This window comes from Sciurus vulgaris (genome assembly GCF_902686455.1).
Source record: "Sciurus vulgaris genome assembly, chromosome: 11".
Taxonomy (NCBI): Eukaryota; Metazoa; Chordata; class Mammalia; order Rodentia; family Sciuridae; genus Sciurus; species Sciurus vulgaris.
Window position 1 is genome coordinate 72,535,933 of NC_136472.1, and position 18,558 is coordinate 72,554,490.

Consider the following 18,558-nt stretch of genomic DNA (forward strand, 5'->3'; position numbering starts at 1 on the left):
CTTCTCTATTGCTTGTCCAGACCCTCTAAAGCTATGGTTACCAACTCCCTCCATTTATCATTGGTGGTACTTTAGGCGAAATAAAAATTGACTGGATATGATTTTTAAAAGAGTCCTTTACTTTTTGAAGCTTATACAGGAACATTTATACACAAAATTATATGAATCTGCTGATTCACTTATGGCTGAATTCATTTTAGCTTGATTCTTTATGGCTGGACAGATCTCAGATTTTTCTGAAGAATAATCTAAACTGGGGGTTGTGATGGGGGCAAAGATTAAAAAAAAGATTGGCTATGACTTCATTTAAAAAAATTTTTTTTAGTTGTCAATGGACCTTCATTTGTTTTATTTATATGTGGTGCTGAGAATCAAACCCAGATCCTCATTCTATGCTAATCAAGCATTCTACCACTGAGCTATGACCCCAGCCCCTTGGACATGACTTTATAACTGTTAAGTGATATTCACTGGGTGATAGGTACAATGGGAATTTAACTCTACTTTCATATATGTTTGAATTTTTCATAATAAAATACCAACTATTATCTCTTCTCCCTAAGAAAGCATAAATCCTTCTATTTGTAATACATTGAGTGTTTTTTATTCATCATTAGAGTCTGACCGAGACATGTCATGTCAGGGAGAATAAAGCCAACACAAGTTCATGTGTGTGAGAGCAAGTGACAGATTGAAGGAAGTTGCACCCATTACCAGAAACAGAGATGTACACAGAGTTCTGATAGCATTCTGTACACTCATATCTAGCTAAATGAATTTAGCAGGTTCATTTTAGGACTTTTCAAATACTAACCTATAATTCCCTTCTGTTTACACTAGTTAGAATTGGACTCATGTCACTTGAAAACAAAAGAATGAATTCTGATTAATGAAATCCCGAATATAACAATCATCACCTGTCATCCCGACCCCCTTAAGCAACTAACCAGCCACCATTGTCGCTATCATCTCCATCAAATTTGCTATCGTGGCAATGAACATTAACACCATGACTTTTACCATCAACATCTCTAAGTTAGTCAACATTCATTGACTAGCTGCTGTGTACACTGGATCTACACCTAGGAGCTGCAGATCAGAGATGAGCAAGAAAGAGCTCCTGCCCTCAAAGAACTCCCAACATTCTTGGGGAGACTATATATATATATTATACCTAGTATAATAATACACACATATTTATAAAACATAAATCCCAAAAGAACATGCTCAGTACTAGATTACTGAAGAAACATTTGAGTTCACCTGATACTCAGAGATGGGAGGAAGTGGGCTGAAGGAGTCAGAGAAGGCTTCTGGTGAGGACAGCAGGAGATCTGAGCTTGGAATATGCACAGAATTTACATAAGAGAAGGGCTGAGGGGTGCCTAGCACAGTGGTAGAGCATTGCCTAGCGTGCACATAGCCATGGTTCTATCCCCAATACTGAAAAAATAGAAAGAGAATCTGGAGTCAGATGAACTTAGTTCAAATCCTGATTCTGTCACTGATTAACTTTGCAACTTTAGGGAATCATTTAATTTGTCTGTGCCTCAATTTCCTAATCTAAAAAATTGGGATGACAATAGGACATGTACCTCATAGAGCTGTTGTGAGGATTAAATGGGTTAACGTATGTAAAATGCTGAGAATAGTGTCTGGCCCATAGCAAGGCACCTCATATGTGTTATTATTAAGAGAGGAAGGTCTAGTACATTTTAGCCAGAAGGAATGGCCTCACACAAAGGTGCAAAAGTAGGAAAGTACAAAGCTATTTAGAAACTAGAAAATAGACTTACTCAGCTGGAGCTTATTGAGGGGAACTGCTGGCAAGAATAATATCTACAGTTTACAAATGACCAACAGAGGCAAAGAAAGCAGCTTGCCAAACACCTGGGTCTCTCTTAACATCACACAGGAAAGTGGAGGGAACCTATCCAAACCTTTCCTGGGAGCTTCAGTAGGGGGCATTTCCCTGTTTTGAGCACTCACGGCCTGTCTTTGGCACTTTCAAGCTGCTCGGACTATTTCCTTGGATACTTGTACCCAGACAAAAGCTCCTGGGGGAACTCGCAGGATAAACTCGAGGATACAGAACTTACTGTTCGGTGACAGCCATATTGGGTGGCAGGGAGGTGAGCCCATTGCCTGTGAGGAGCAGGACACGGAGGTGGGGCAGAATCCCCAGATCACAGATGGCCTCTGCAGTCAGGTTGTTGAAGGAAGGTCCAAGAACTACCACGTGAAGACAAAAGGGTGGGGGAACAGAAGCACTGTGTGTGACCATAATGTTCTTACACGAGGCGTGAGCCGGCTAAATTTATTTCCTTTCTGGAGAGCCCCATTATCCACAGGATTAAGAGGCTCTCTGGATAATGTTTAAAGCCTACTAGAGCCAGTTCCCAACCTTTTTTCCAGCCTTAGCTGCAACTGCAGACCTGTGGTATATCCTATGGTGCAGGTCAAATTGATCCCTCCCTGTTCCTGCCCCACCATCTCACCTATAGCTTCCAGCTTGTGCTTTTCACTCAAACCAGAATGCCCTTCCCTCCATGCATCCAAACCACCAGCCCAGTTGGAAGCTGCCTCCTTATAATCAATCAATCAATCAAATTTTCCTAATTCCCCAGCTAGATGGGCATCTCTTCCTCCCCTGACTTGAGTGTTTTATCTGAATGCTCTCAGTATTTATCAAGGCTGGCCATCTGAAACAGCTGAATACATGTATGGGGAATAATGATACTATTATATATAGTATAATATGGGCCCCATGTTATACCTATAGACAAATAGATGACATATAATGTCTGGCACACAGTGGTGGACTAGATCATAAACCCTTTGAAGTCAGGATCAGACCACTGGATCACTGGTATTCTTGTGACCGTAGCGTAGGATTTGGCACAAAGTAGGTAAATATTTAAAAATTATCTGAAATGAACTGTTTTATAAGAATAAAGGCCTCAAATGGCCACCCCAGTATCAACTAGCTTCTAACTGGCCACCTGGATTCATAATATTGTTGACTGAGGTCCAGGGGCACCCAGGAAGCTGTTTCTCTCGGCAGAGATAAAGTCTAGTAGGATAAATGACATGTGCCCAATCTCTGTTCTCTCTCTGAGCCTCTCAAGATACTCACTTTAGCTCTTCTATACAAGCTGGCTTCCTTCCTTCCACCCCTTTTTCTGTGTGCACATCCCTGTACTGCCCCTCCACGTTGAAGCCTATGGAATGGGCTCAGTTTCAGTGTCTTAAGCAACTGGAGCACAAGCAAGGTCTTTGGTCAGTCACATCAGTGTCACATAGTTAGTCAGACATATGCATGCTGCAGATCACTGGTTTTGGTCTGACTCTGCTATAGTAATTGACTGATTGGCTCTGAAAGTCAAGGTTTAAGTCATGGTAAACTGTGTGATTTGAACAAATTACTTAACCTGGAATTCCCTGCTATAGAGTGGAAATAAGTGGTTCTTGTGTAGAGTAGCCTTTAGCCTGGAGTCTGGCACATAGTAAGTGCTTAATTAATGTTGGCTTTGATCATCCCTTCAGTCATTAATGGTATGCTGATGGCTTTCTTCAGACCAGCCCCTGCCCTCTGGAGTACCCAGATGGCTTGGGCAGCGAGTTATAAATATGTCTATTAAGTAGCAATGCTGCTGGGGTCAGACTCACAGGGCACAAGCAAAAAATGGTCAGATCTATCAGGGATCAGGGCAGGCATCACAGAGCAGGTGTCACCAGAGTTGTCCTCAGAGACTAGTAAGTATTTACCATATTGTTAAGGGCAAAAAAAGACATTCGGGTTGGAAAGCAGCATAAAGCAGGAGGCTGCCTGGCTTGCTCTGAGAGGATGCAGTAGTTCAGGTATGACTGGAGCTCCCTGGATGAGACAGGGGCTTGATGAAGCATGGAAAGCACCAAGCACCAAAGAAGTGCTGAGTTCATGCTGTCACCAGCCAAATTGAGGGTTTGAAGGTTCACACGAGGCTGATCCCACTTGGCTGAAGCAGAGAGAGAAGAGGAAGGCCTGGAAAGCTGGCTCAAATAAGCCCAGGTGAAAGTTGGGGAATTTCTCTCCCTCATACTCCTAATAGAAGTCATCAAGACCTGTGGATTTTATCAACCTCCTTAAGATCTCTCACACTGTTCCCTTTAATTCTTCACAGAGCAGCCAGAATGGTTTTCCTAAAATTACAGTTCTAACCATTTCCTCAGCCTAAAAACTCTTCAACGAGCCATAAGATCTTAGCTCCTTAGCAAGGTTTCCATTGTTCTCCGCAGTCCCTCTTCTGCCACCTCTCCAGGAACTTGTCTTGCTCCACTCCACTGTGTCTCACTCTCCATTCTAACCATGCTGAGCTGTCCCAGAAGTGTTCCAGGTTAGGAGGAGCTGGCAAGCCAACGACTGTGAGCCAAATCCAGCCTGATGCCTATTTGTATGGCCTGTGAGCTAAGAATGATTTTTACATTTAAAAATTAAAATAAAGGAAGAACAGTGTGTTACATGTAGAAATTATGTGAAATTCAAATTTTAGCATCATAAATAAAGTTTTATTGGAAGATGACCATGCTCCTTTGTCTACATATCATCTATGACTGCTTTCCTTCTACAACAGCAGAGCCAACTAGTTATGACAGGTATGACCAGGTAGTGCTTAGTTATGGACCACAAAGCCTAAAATATTTTCGATCTGGCCTCCTACAAAAAAAGGTTTGTGGACTCCTGTTCTAGTCACTTTGGCTATTTAATGTTGGATCCAAATTTGCTTTCCATGGAATTAAGGGCAGTTAAAAGAAATGAACAGTTTTAGAATCACAGGTCATGGAATTTCAGAGCTGATCCAGAATTTAAACAGGGGAAAACTTATGTTCCTGAGAATGTAAGTTATTTGGCCAGGAGACATGGCAAAGTACTGGCAGAACCAACTAGAACCAAGGTCTTCTCACTCCTAGGGGAGGGATTCAGTTGCACTATTTTCGGATATGTCAGCAGAGAATCAAATCATGGTGAAGTTGAGTTGTTCTAAATTAACTCCTGAAGAATTCTACTGTGGGCTTTTCCTCCTGGGGCAGCCTTTCTGACAAACAAGGACAGAAGATTCCTAATCTGGCTACTATATCTGCTGAGTCACATCAAGTTTCATTACACATCAAAGTATTCATTACTGTGAGCTGCAAATTCAGGATATATGACAGGTTTATCCTTTTTTCTTGGGGAGCCCTTGCAAATCATACAGAGATGAAAACAAAGGACTGGTCTGGAGATTTCCTTTTCTCATTTTTTTTTCTACATCCTACTTTGGTCTGTTCTCTCATAAATAAAGTCCCTCGGTTAAGGCTGGATGTGCTAACTAATCATTGGATGCTATCAAACTATAAAGTAGGTTATCCACAAACTCAACCATGAGCAACTACTAGATCCTAAAACTAGTCAGTTGTGGAGTTTGAGCTGTGGTCGTGTCCCCAGCTCTGGCCAATGGCACTTGAAACAAGGGTTTGGAATGGTGGGGTGAAGGAAGACATAATGCCTTGCATAATAACCATCACATAAGCGCTCAGTGTCTATTCTCTGAAAAAGTAAAAGAATAAATAAATGGAAGGTCTTAAGAGTCTCCTGCCCCACCCCCAACTGGGCCTAAGGTCCTGGAAATAGCTTCCTGTATCTCTAGAGCATCTAGGACCCATTTCCCACTCTATACTAAAATATACCATGAATTTTTTTTAACATAGCATCACACTGTATCAATTGTTGTTAAATTTACTTTCTCTTGATTTTATTGGACTTACAGAGCTCAGCTTCCTGGACAAGTCTGAGGGCCATTCCTGTCTCATGAAACAGAGTAAATCACTGCTATTTTAAATGTGTCTTGAAATCATGAGAAGAAGTTACCACTACATTCAACATAGCATTCTTTAAAAATGCAGCCAGGTATGGTGGCACATGCCTGTAATCCTAGCTATTTGGGAGGCTAATTGCAAGTTTCAGATCAGTCTCAGCAACTTACTGAAACTCTGTCTCAAAATAAAACAACAAAAATGGTCTAGGAATGTAACTCAGTGGTTAAAATTCAACTTAGGAGAAAGACAATTCCCAGAGGTTAAAAACTTTTTAAAAACTCTGGCATATAAAGGCTACTGAATCTGAAAAAAGTCAGTCTTGTGAAAGGTCCTTCTCTCTGATAAGACCAAGGTAAGTGAGGTTTGTGTGAATGATTGACCCTTGATGTTTGCAGGTTAAATCATTGAAGTTACCAATTCTTGAGGTCAACCCTAAGCTCATGACATGCAAGTAGTTTGCTCAGGTGTGAATTGGAAATGCTTTACTATGAGGTCAGCATGTGGGGAAGAGGTCATTATTCAGGGAGAATGAGTCTGGTCAGGTGCCCAGCCCTATCCCTGGCTCCACTTACTTTGCTCTTTATTCTCCACATGTACAGTAACTAAAAGGTAGTGACAAAAGTTGTAGTCCTTCATGAAAAGTGGCCCTCAAGTCTTTGTGAAAGTTGAAAAGTAATTAACCTGAAGTATGATGACATGCATGGAAAACGTCTTAATTTAAATTTAGGAACAAAACCCGCCAAGAATGGAAACAAAATTTTTCTTTATTTTCAATCTTAGGTTTATAGTTGCAGATGTGCATATATCTAGAGTTTGCTATAGAACTCACATCCTTATCTCCGGGCGTATGGACCAGGGCCGACAGGACAGCTCTATACCAGCCCACTATGACTGATCCAACTCACTCAGCCCAAGATGGATCTTTGACATCAGTCCTTAACATCACTAATAAGGTGCACCTAGCTTTTAACTGCTATGGCTCTTCAACTCTCACTAGATCCAGATCTACCCTCAAACTCCCCCTCTTATGATACTCTGTTTAAAATACACTTTACTACATGGACTCTCTTGAACATGGAATGACCCTTGGCGTTTATTTTCTAGGACCACACACCAATGGCTGTAGGTGTCATCCATCCTCCACACTGCTGCCACCACCACCATCACCACCACTATCATTACCATCATCACCACACTCCCAGCCCCACCATCACCACCATCCTCCCTGGAGGCCAGCCAGGAAGCAAAGGCCTGCTGTAAAGGTCCAGAGAACCCCTTCTCAAAAGTGTAACCAGTGGAGAACCCTTTATTCATACCTTACAGGGAGACAGGTGGGCACCAAAAGCTCCCTACCTCCAACTTACTTCTAATAACTTAAAGTCTCCATATTTCACGTAGACTCTCTTGATGCCATTAAATGCGAGCTCCAGTTCCTTTAAGGCTGGAAATGTGTGAAATGCCTCTACACGGGGAAGAGAAAGAGAGAATCTGCAGCTTGTAAAGGACTTGAGAGAAAAGCATCAGTAATGACCATTCACTGGGTTCCCCCTGGGTCAGGTCAAGCATGGTGGAAGGTGCTTTATAAATATAGCCTCTAAATCTCTAACAACCCTCAAAAATAGGGAGTACTACTTCCATCCTATGACTGAGGAAATGGAGACTCAGACAGGATGAACAATTTTCTAGAAATAGGATTGCTGATAAGTGGAAGAACCAAGAATTGAATCTAAGTCTATCTAACTAACTGCAAAATCCATTTAAAATTATTTTTATTTACCTATTTTTATAGTGCTGAGGATCAAGCCCAGGACCTTGTGCATGGCAAGCAAGTGCTCTACCACTGAGCCCATTTCTATTATTTGACTACAGAAGCTAAACATTTCCACTTGAAGTAGTCATACATCACAGAAAAACAAGTTTCCTTTAATCCCAACACCCAGAGATAATGATTAAAAGTTTCATGTATAATACACCACACTTCTTCTCAAGTGCATATTAAAATATACACACTCCTTACAAAAATAGAATCACACCATACACATTGTATTTTGATGTTTTTCCCTCTAATAATATGATTTTTCCATGTTAATATATATGGATCTATCTAATGTATTAATATTTTCCATAATTCCCTTATTGATAGGCTTTAGGCTATGTGGTTAAAAGGTAATTAAGCATTTCACCCTCTGCATGAGAACTGGACCTTGCATTAATTTTCTAGTCCTGTTTCTCTGGTAACATGAAATAAACGCTATGGTAACTGTTACTAGGCAATAATGCTTATGGTGAAAATGCCTCCAGATTGGTAAATTGCATCTGGAGCAGGAGAAACTATAAATAAACTATAAATACCTGAAGAAGATGCTTCCCTGTATATGGTGACTACTGTATTTGGACATGTCCTTTGTGGGGAGTCTAGCTATGCCTATAGAGTATCACAAGGAATATTAACTCCTGTGGGCAATAAGCTAGCTTTCACTTTCACTTGCTCTCGCGCTCTCTCTCTCTCTCTCTCCTCCCTCTCTCTCTCTCTCTCTCTCTCTCTCTCTCTCTCTCTCTCTCTCTCTCTCTCTCTCTCTCCCTCTCTCCCTCCCTCCCTCCCCTCCCTTCTTCCTCCACTAGGAATTAAACCCTGGGAAGCTCTACCACTGAGGTACATCTCCAGCCCTTTTATTTATTTATTTTGAGACAGGATCGCATGAAGTTTCCCAGGCTGGCCTTCACTTGGGATCCTCCTGTCTCAGCCTCCTGTGTAGGTGGGATTACAGGTGTGTGCCACTGTACCCAGGGGTAATAGGCTTCTAAGCCAGGAAGGCTCCTGCATCTACCAGATGAGTGTCATTGTCTTATACCTGAAGTGACACCAGGGGCAGGTCTCAAAGAATGACTCATGGATGGCCGTGTGGACTGCTACATGGATGGTAACAAGGATTCCATAAAGAGAACTCCTGATGCTGTGCTACTGACAACTATGTAGAATTATTTGGGCCTTCTAAGTGAGGCCTGGTGTCCAGTGTGGCCTATAATAGGCTTATGAGTCAGAGTGTAAAGTAAGGTCTGATAAATAAATGACTACTCTGTGGGTATTTCAGGGGTGTTTCAATGAACTTCCTTGCATGAGAGTGTTTCTACAGAATAAATTCCTTGAACTGAATTATTAAAGCAATGACTATTTAAATTTTGAGTGATACTGGAAGACTACCTCAATTTATTATATTTCTACCAGTTGAATACACAAGTATTCACTTCCTTACCAACACGGGTTGTGAGTCCTTTTCATTTTTGCCAATATTTGATAGACAGAAATAGCACCTTGGGGTTGTTTTGATTATCAGTGAGGCTGAGCATCTTTGCACACGCCTGTTGGCCTTTTCTGTCATGCCCACACTTAATATGTCAAAGATACCACACTGTCTCCTCAAGGCCAGGGGTATCATTAGGTGCTTCTTATAAACACTCCTAAACTCAATGTGACAAAACTGACTCATCCATGTCCCTCTAACCTGCCTCCCCCAAGTATGCTATCTCAGTGACTATCCCCTTGATCCCTCCTTCCCCTTATACTCCCACAACCTAATACTGCCTCCTCCTGAGTCATTCTCTTTCAATTCCCTTCACTCTTCTTGCCATAGCCTCACTCAGGTCTCACCTCTCAGGTTCCTAGCCTTTGCCGCCTTCTCTTGTAGTCTACCCTCCTGATGGCCACCACTGAGCTTCTCTATTTAAAAGTCTTCCAAGACCATCTTTCACCTACTAGATTAAGTCCAAATCACTCAAAGCTCTTGAGGACGGAGTCCCTGCCACCTTTGTAAGTCCTCTAATTCCTAAGTCACTCCTATCTTTCTTCTTTCTTTCTTTCTTTCCTTCCTCCTCTTCTCTCCTCTCCTCTCCTTTCTTTCTTTTGGGTGTGTGTGTGTTTTTTTTAGTTCAGGTTCATGTAGCCCTAATTCAGTCTTCCTCTTCTCAGAAGTTCCTCCTAACTCTCCAGCCTGGGTCAAGTCCCACTCATATGCTTTGTAATGGCATTTACTGACTCCTCTATCCTTGCTATTACTGGTATCCTGCTCTGGTGGTGTTTAAGCCCATCTCTCCCACCAACCACAAGTTCATTGGAGCCGAAACTTGCTCCCTTCTAAAGGAGGGAGCTCCCTTCTAAAGGCCAAGCACTCACCAGCAGGGGTCACTGTGGATTTGCTAAAATAACTAAGAAGGCTTTCTGTTCCTCTAGGAGCACTTACAGGCTGAAACATCTATCTCATCTCAGTCTGCAAGGTAGCCTGCAAAGGGAGGAAGAAGGGAATTATCCCCATTTACAGAGAGAGAGAGGCAGCAGCTCACAGAGAAATGTACCAACACAGGGCTGCAGTCAACATCTGTGTGCTCTTCCCACACCAGAATGTTGCATTCCACAAAACAGATGAGTGGCCAATCGTGGATGGATGGACCCAAATCTTAACACAAGTGACTGACTGTGCTGGCCAGGAGGTAAGAGACAGTTTTCAAGAAGAAAGAACTCACCTAGAGGGAGCAGGTTTTCTGAGGCATTGATATAAATCACGGAATGGAAGTGCTTGAAGTCCTTTTCCTTCACCTGTGGGAAGACATTTCAGGAGAAGAAACACCACATTAGTTCCCTACAGAGAAACCCTGTTGAAGCTTCAGAGCTGCTGCCAGAAGGAACAAAAGACCTAAAGGGATAAGAGACATCCTTAGCACAAGCGCAGCCATGTGTTAAGGGCTGTAAGGGCTTTTCTGCTACTCTTTTTCTATTTTGAAATATTTCATATGTATAGAAAAGCATAGTGACTGATACTCCAAAGACCCATGGAAACTTTATCTAGTTTTTTTTTTTTTTTTTTTGCTTAGCAATTTTTAAAATTTTAATTTCTTTTTATTGTAAACAAATGGGATGCATGTTGTTTCTGTTTGTACATGGGGTAACAGCATACCATTTGCGTAGTCATACATTTACATAGGGTAATGATGTTTGAGTTATTCTGTTATTTTTTCCTCCCCCCCAACCCCTCCCACCCCTCTTTTCCCTCTATACAGTCCCTCCTTCCTCATTCTTGCCCCCTGCCCACCCCCCATTATGTGTCATCATCCGCTTATCAGTGAGATCATTTGCCTTTTGGATTTTTGAGATTGGCTTATCTCACTTAGCATGATATTCTCCAATTTCATCCATTTGCCTGCAAATGCCATAATTTTATTTTTCTTTATAGCTGAGTAATATTCCATTGTGTGTGTATGTATACATATATGTATATGTATATATATATATATATATACCACAGGTTTTTTTTTTTTACTATTTATTTATTTATTTTGGCATGAGGGATCAAACTGAGTACTTTAAGCATGATAAGGATGTACTACCACTGTACACTCCCAGCCCAAGATTACTTTTTTTTTTTATTGTAAACAAATGGGATACCATGCTGTTTCTCTGTTTGTACATGGAGTCAAGGTTTACCATTTGTGTAATCATAAATTTACATAGGGTAATGTTGTTTGATTCATTCTGTTATTTTTTTCCCATCCCCCACCCCTCCCACCCCTCTTTTCCCTCTATACAGTCCTTCCTTCCTCCATTCTTACCACCCTCCTTAACCCTAACCCTAAACTTAACCCTAACCCTAACGCTAACCCCTCCCACCCCCCATTATATGTCCTCATCTGCTAATCAGCAAGATCATTCGTCCTTTAGTTTTTTGAGATTGGTTTATCTCACATAGCATGATATTCTCCAATTTCATCCATTTGCCTGCAAATGCCATAATTTTATCATTCTTTATGGCTGAGTAATATTCCATTGTATATATATACCACAGTTTCTTTATCCATTCATCAATTGAAGGGCATCTAGGTTGATTCCACAGTCTGGCTATTGTGAATTGAGCAGCTATAAACATTGATGTAGCTGTATCTCTGTAGTATCCTGATTTTAAGTCCTTTGGGTATAGGCCAAGGAGTGGGATAGCTGGGTCAAATGGTGGGTCCATTCCAAGTTTTCTAAGGAATCTCCACACTGCTTTCCAGAGTGGCTGCACTAATTTGCAGCCCCACCAGCAATGAATGAGTGTACCTTTTTCCCCACATCCTCTCCAACACCTACTGTTGCTTGTATTCTTGATAATCGCCATTCTAATTGGGGTGAGATGGAATCTTAGTGTAGTTTTGATTTGCATTTCTTTTATTACTAAAGATGGGAAACATTTTTTCATATGTTTGTTGATTGCTTGTATATCTTCTTCTGTGAAGCGTCTGTTCATTTCCTTAGCCCATTTGTTGATTGGGTTTTTTGTATTCTTGGTGTAGAGTTTTTTGAGTTCTTTATATATTCTGGAAATTAGTGCTCTATCTGAAGTATGAGTGGCAAAGATATTCTCCCACTCTGTAGGCTCTCTCTTCACATTGCTGATAGTTTCCTTTGCTAAGAGAAAGCTATTTAGTTTGAATCTATCCCAGTTGTTGATTCTTGCTTTTATTTCTTGTGCTATGGGAGTCCTGTTAAGGAAGTCTGATCCTAAGCCAGCAAGGTGAAGATTTGGACCTACTTTTTCTTCTATAAGATGCAAGGAATCTGGTCTGATTTCGAGGTCCTTGATCCATTGAGTTGTTTTTTGTGCAGGGTGAGAGATAGGGGTTTAGTTTCATTCTGTTGCATATGGATTTCCAGTTTTCCCAGCACCATTTGTTGAAGAGGCTATCTTTTCTCCATTGCATGTTTTTGGCCCCTTTTTCTAGTATGAGAAAATTGTATTTATTTGGGTTTGTGTCTGTGTCCTCTATTCTGTACTATTGATCTACCTGTCTATTTTGGTACCAATACCATGCCATTTTTGTTACTATTGCTTTGTAGTATAGTTGAAGTTCTGGTATTGTGATACCCCCTGCTTCGCTCTTTCTGCTAAGGATTGCTTTAGCTATTCTGGGTTTCTTATTCTTCCAGATGAATTTCATGATTGCTTGCTCTATTTCTGTAAGGTACGTCATTGGGATTTTAATTGGAATTGCATTGAATCTGTAAAGCACTTTTGGTATATTATGGCCATTTTGACAATATTAATTCTGCCTATCCAAGAACATGGGAGATCTTTCCATCTTCTAAGGTCTTCCTCAATTTCTTTCTTCAATGTTTTGTAGTTTTCATTGTAGAGATCCTTTACTTCTTTGGTTAGATTGATTCCCAAGTTTTTTTTTTTTTTTTTGAGGCTATTGCAAATGGAGTTGTTTTCCTCATTTCCCTTTCAGCTGTTTTGTCGCTTGCGTATAAAATGCTTTAGATTTATGCGTGTTGATTTTATAGCCTGCTACTTTGCTGAATTCATTGATGAGGTCTAGAAGTCTTCTGGAGAAGTTTTTTGGATCCTCTAAATATAGAATCATGTCATCAGCAAATATTTATCTAGTTTTAATAAGCATGAATATTTTTGCTTGAAATTTCTTTAAAGATAGAAAACATTACAGAGGGTTGACTGCCACCATCACAACCTCCCTCCAAGTTTCCCTCCCCAGTCCCATAATAGCTATCTTGAATTGATGATCATCACTCCCATTCTTGTTGTATTATGTACACATACCCAAACATGTGTGTATAGTCATAAACATATATCGTGCTCTTTTTGTGTTTTAAAACTTTATATTCAGTTCAATCATATGCCTTTTCACACACTGCTGTTTTTTGAGATTTACTTGTGTTGATGCATGTGGCTCTTTCGAGATTATTTGTATTGACTCGTATAGCCCTAGTTCATCCATCCATCTGAATTCTGGATAGTATCCCATTATTTGAGTATATTAAAGTTATCCTTTCCCAGTAGATGCACATTTAATGTATTTCCAATTTTTCATGATTACAAGATGCAATGTACATTCTTGTTTCTCTAGGACATACTCCTATCAGATTGCAGGCTCTTGTGATGGAAATTAAAATTCTACAGCAAACTCAAGACCAGATTCATAAGGTAAGTTTCTTTAATTCACATCAAATGAGACAATGACAATACTGAATTGATAGCAAAAGTTTGTTTCTGAGAACTGTTTTTCACTCACTGAGTCCTTATTGGCCCTCTCTGTCCTCCTTCTACATGACCATATTTTCAGTTCCCAGGGACTCTGGAGGCATAACAAACAAAACTAGAACAGCCAGTTCTACCTCAGATCCGCTCACCACAACATCTTTGCTGCTGGCCTCACCTGGGAGAACTTCAGGCCACTCACGTTGATGCTGCACAGGTCTGATGGTTTCTTCACATGGTGGTGCTTCAGCTGGGACACAGGACATAGAGTCAGGCTCTTGAGGTCACAACAAAATGTAAGTAGTTAAGCTATTGTTTATTCTGTGTTGTCTTTATTGGGCAATCTCATAATCTGTCATAATTCACTTCTTAGTTTGTTCTTTCATTATTTATTTACCCATTCATTCACCAAATATTTACTGAGCACTACTTTGGGCCAGGCCCTATGCTAAATATATTAACAAACTTTCTTCTAATCCTAACCAAATCCTTTAATATAAGTAGTATTACTTTCCTTTTAAAATGAGGTTAACAGAAGTAAAGTGTCTTACCTAAGGTTCTACAGCTACTAATTGATAGATCTATAGTTCGAATCCAAATCTGTAATCATTAAACTCTATGCTCTGTTGCCTACCACATCACACTACCTAATTAAAAAGTTAGAAGTAAATCTCAAATTTGGAGCTTCTATGTGTGTTTAATGGAACCTCATTTCTTTGTTCTGTTAATTATAATATCTGTTTATTATACTTAGGCTCTGAACTAGGTATTGGGAAGACAATGGAGAAAAAGCAGAAACATTCCATGACTTCACGGAGCTTATAATTTCCCTGGAAGCCAAGCAGCAAGTAAGCATTTATTAATGTGACAAATATTTTAAAGGAAAAATTCAAGATCTGGGAGACAGTAACAGGAAGTCCTAACTTCAGTCTGAAAATGAGGAAATATTTACTTGAGAAAGTAAAACTCAGCTAAGACTTAAAAGCTGCATAGGAGTCAGTCCCAGGAGAGTGGGTGGCAAGGATTGGGAAGGCTACCCAGGCAGGAATAGGTGAGGAGCTTTTGAGAGGATGAGAAAACCACAACAAGGTTAGAAAGGCAGTCCTTAGATCATGTGGGTCCATGTTGGCTCTGTAAAGGAGTGTGGGTTTTATTCTACAACCAATAGAAAGCTACCAGAGATTTTTTTTGGGGGGTGGGGCAGAGACTGATAGTAGTTTTATAAAAATTGGTAAGTCTGATAACACATTGAGAGGCTGAGAGGACAGGAAAGATCACTGTAGCAGCCATTGTTACCTTCCCAGTAACCACTTCTGTATTCCTTCCTTGTTAAAAACACCAGTGTTATTCACATTTCTCCAAGGGGACGTGTTCTTAAGCCCCTGCAGCAAGGGATAAGGTTTGATCTGTCTAAGTTAATCATAGAGGTCTCATTCCTCAAACCAATTATTGTGATATAGGTCTGGCCAATCAGACACTGGCTGCTAAGGGTAGGGTAACCAGAAAATACTTCTAAAAACAGACCTAAGACACTGACCGTCCCTTCTCTACTCTGAATGTTATCCTCTATATGTGATGACTGGAATTGCTGCAGCCATCTTGGAACCATGAAGTCAATCAGCCCAAAGGACATATCAACATGCTGAGAATGGCAGAGCAGAAAGATGGAAGGAACCTGATTCTTGGAAGATGTTATAAAACCAGTAAATTAGTCTACCCTAAACAATGTCTCTGGCTTATTTATATGTGAAATAAAAGCATCCCAATTGGTTCAAACCAGTTAGGCAGTTACTGGATTATTCTAATAATAGATGATGGTGGTCAAGTTAATGATAATTACAGTAGATGAAAAGAAGACAGACTGATAACTCCTTAATAAGTACCAGGACTTGGATAGTGAAGGAGAGGCCAGTATAAAGTGTAATCATAGGTTACTGGCTTGGTAACTGAGTAGATAGTAGTGCCAACATAGAGACCATACAGTAAACACTGAAAAAAGCTATGTCTTAGGACATGGAGTAGGAAAATTGTGCAGTAGTTCAATATGAGCTGCCAGTGAAAAACTCAAGTGAAACTTATCCAATAGGTTGAGGAATATTTCATTACTTTAAAAAACATCCATGTTGCTCCTGCCACCCAAAGTGGCAACACAGGTAACAAGCTATACTGATTATATACGGGAATTAACATGTATAGTCATCCCTCAGTATGTGCTACAGATTGGTTCCAAGACCTCCCTTGGATACCCAAACATAAGGATGCTGAAGTCCCTTATATAAAATGGTACAATATTCATATATAACATATGCATATCCTCCTGCATATTTGAAACCATCTTTAGATCACTTATAATATCTAGTACAATGTAAATAATACAATAGTTGATATTGTATTTTTTTAGGGAATAATGATAAAGAAAAAGTCTGCATATGTTCTGTAGAGACAAAATTTTTGTTTTTGTTTTTTTAATCCGTGGTTGTTTGAATCTGTGAATGTGGAAACTATTAACATGCAGGGCCAACTGTACTTGGAAATGAGAGGGGAAAAGACCACTATGGAAAGTGTTTGTCCCTCCTCAGTACTGCTGTTTCAGTCCTCCTCATTCTTAGTGAGAAACGGAAATAATGAAACAAATTCCACAGGTTCTGCAAAGAGCTTGTACTTGAAGTGAGACAAAACCAACAAAGTTCTCTTTCAACCTCTGATCTATGCAGACACCCATCTCTTGGGAACTATAAGCAGAATCTAGGAACAAAGTAGCTGCCAGAGAGTTCTTTTGAGAAAGCCGTGAGTGTTGGACTGGTCATTAATATTGATTTACAAAACATGCCTTTCTTTGTAAATCCACTGAGGCATTGCAGAAAGCAGACGTGAAATTACCTGGCTGGTCTCCCGCACAGCCTCTCCAGCTGTCTTCATAAAGCCTGGCTCAGGCTTCAAGTAATAGCTAGTTAGCTCTTAGCCTTCAGCAAGGCATGAAAGTCAAAGACAATGACTGGGAAAGGAGGACTTCCCCAATCCCACTTGGTTCTGGTGAAATCACTTCAAGGCAGAACAGAATAAGAATCTTTCCAGCCTCTTAGGTGCTGGAATGGGATTCGCAGCGGACGCTTTCCCCCTGAACTACCCCTTTGCCTCTCCAACTCCAACAAGAGTTTTTACTTTAGAGTCTATAGGCCAGTGTTCTATTCTTGGCACAGGCACTTCCTGGCCATGGGACCTCAGCAATAGCAATTTACCTCTTGGGGCCTTAGTTTTCTCATCTGCTCAATGGCAAAAATAATAGGAATGACAATACTGTGTCTATCTCAGAGGACAAAAAGCAGGCTTCACATCTAAAGAAAGTTTTGGGTCCCTTCATCATTCAGGCTGTATTTGCCAACACTACTCTCATAGTTTGGAGTCGGTTGGGGGTAGCTGTACCAGGGCAGGGCAACTTCCTTGTCCCCAGCAGCACAAGAGCAGAGCAGTACAAGTCCTTGTCCCTCCACCCTCTTCCTCAGCTGATGCTGCCAGCCACTCCAGGATGTGTGTACTCTCACCAGAAAAGCCCGATCCAGGAGATGTCCAGGAGCATCCCTTTGATTTTCCCGCTGAATCCTTTTCTTCCCCACAACATCAAAAGAAACCTTCTTCTGGCTTTCCCGACCTTCAGTGGGTGCCTCAACCACACCCTTGGGTTTATTCTTGAGGTTACCTTTCCGAGCCACTAACCAGTGTCCTAGTCCTGTTGGGAAGATCAGAACAGTGAGAAGGGGTAAACTCCAAAGCTATGAGAGCAATTACAAGATAGTTACCTATGACACTAAAAGAAAAATTAGCTCCTGATCACCTAATATGCACCAGACACTGCACTGCTGCTGGGTGGGGGGTCTACGCATCTATCTCATTTAATTGTCACCCAAGCCCAGTGAAGGACATATTACTGCCCCTAGTTCACAGATGGAAGAGCTTAGACTAAAAGAGGTAAAATAATCAACTTAACTCTTTACATAATGTGTCTTATCTCTAAATTCTATTGTTTCTTTGAGACCCAAGATCAAGTATTTCCTGTTCTTTGAAGTCTTCCCTGATCCCTCCCCTCTCAGTAAACCAGATCACCTTTTACTGTGCCAGTTACTCCCCCATGTCATCTCTTAGGTAAAACCAATGTGTGACCTCAATGGGCTCCATCTTCCCAGAACCTTCACGTTTATAGTGGAAAGATTGTGTAAGGAACTCAAAATAGGAAATGATAGGACAGTTGGCATTTAAAACAAACAAGCAAGCAAATCATAAATGTTAATGTCAAAAGAACTGGAAAATTTATACAAGCAAAAGAAGACTATGAAATTACTGGTAAGTCCACCTACTAGAAATTGATGATGATATTCTGAAATCTGTTTTCTTACATTAGCAGTTGATTACTGATGGCCTTCACCGAAAATCTGTAATTGTTTTATTTGCTGTATTAGTATCCATCTCTCCCTCTAGACTGGAAGCTCTATAAGAGCAGGGAGTTTAATCTGATTCCTTCATCTCAGTATTCCTGAGGCCTCATAGAGTTTACCACATTGTGATTGCTGCCGAATGAATGACTTAATGACTCTGAGAACAGCATCTGTCCAACACAATAGTCTATTCAGACCTTTTCTGAACATCTACATTATTTTGGAAGCTGGAGGTTAAGCAAATGAATAAAATAGAAGCCCTGACCCCC

The 18,558-nt window shown here is 40.6% G+C and overlaps 1 protein-coding gene across 1 annotated transcript in view; it reads right to left on the reverse strand.

The window, feature by feature from the left end:
- Positions 1 to 18,558, reverse strand: part of XRRA1 (X-ray radiation resistance associated 1) — a 70,938-nt gene that overhangs the window by 41,891 nt on the left and 10,489 nt on the right. The window contains 6 exon segments of the mRNA XM_079104461.1: positions 2,100 to 2,223; positions 2,226 to 2,232; positions 7,200 to 7,297; positions 10,354 to 10,426; positions 14,038 to 14,109; positions 17,402 to 17,586. Coding sequence (XP_078960587.1) covers positions 2,100 to 2,223; positions 2,226 to 2,232; positions 7,200 to 7,297; positions 10,354 to 10,426; positions 14,038 to 14,109; positions 17,402 to 17,586 — 559 coding nt within the window.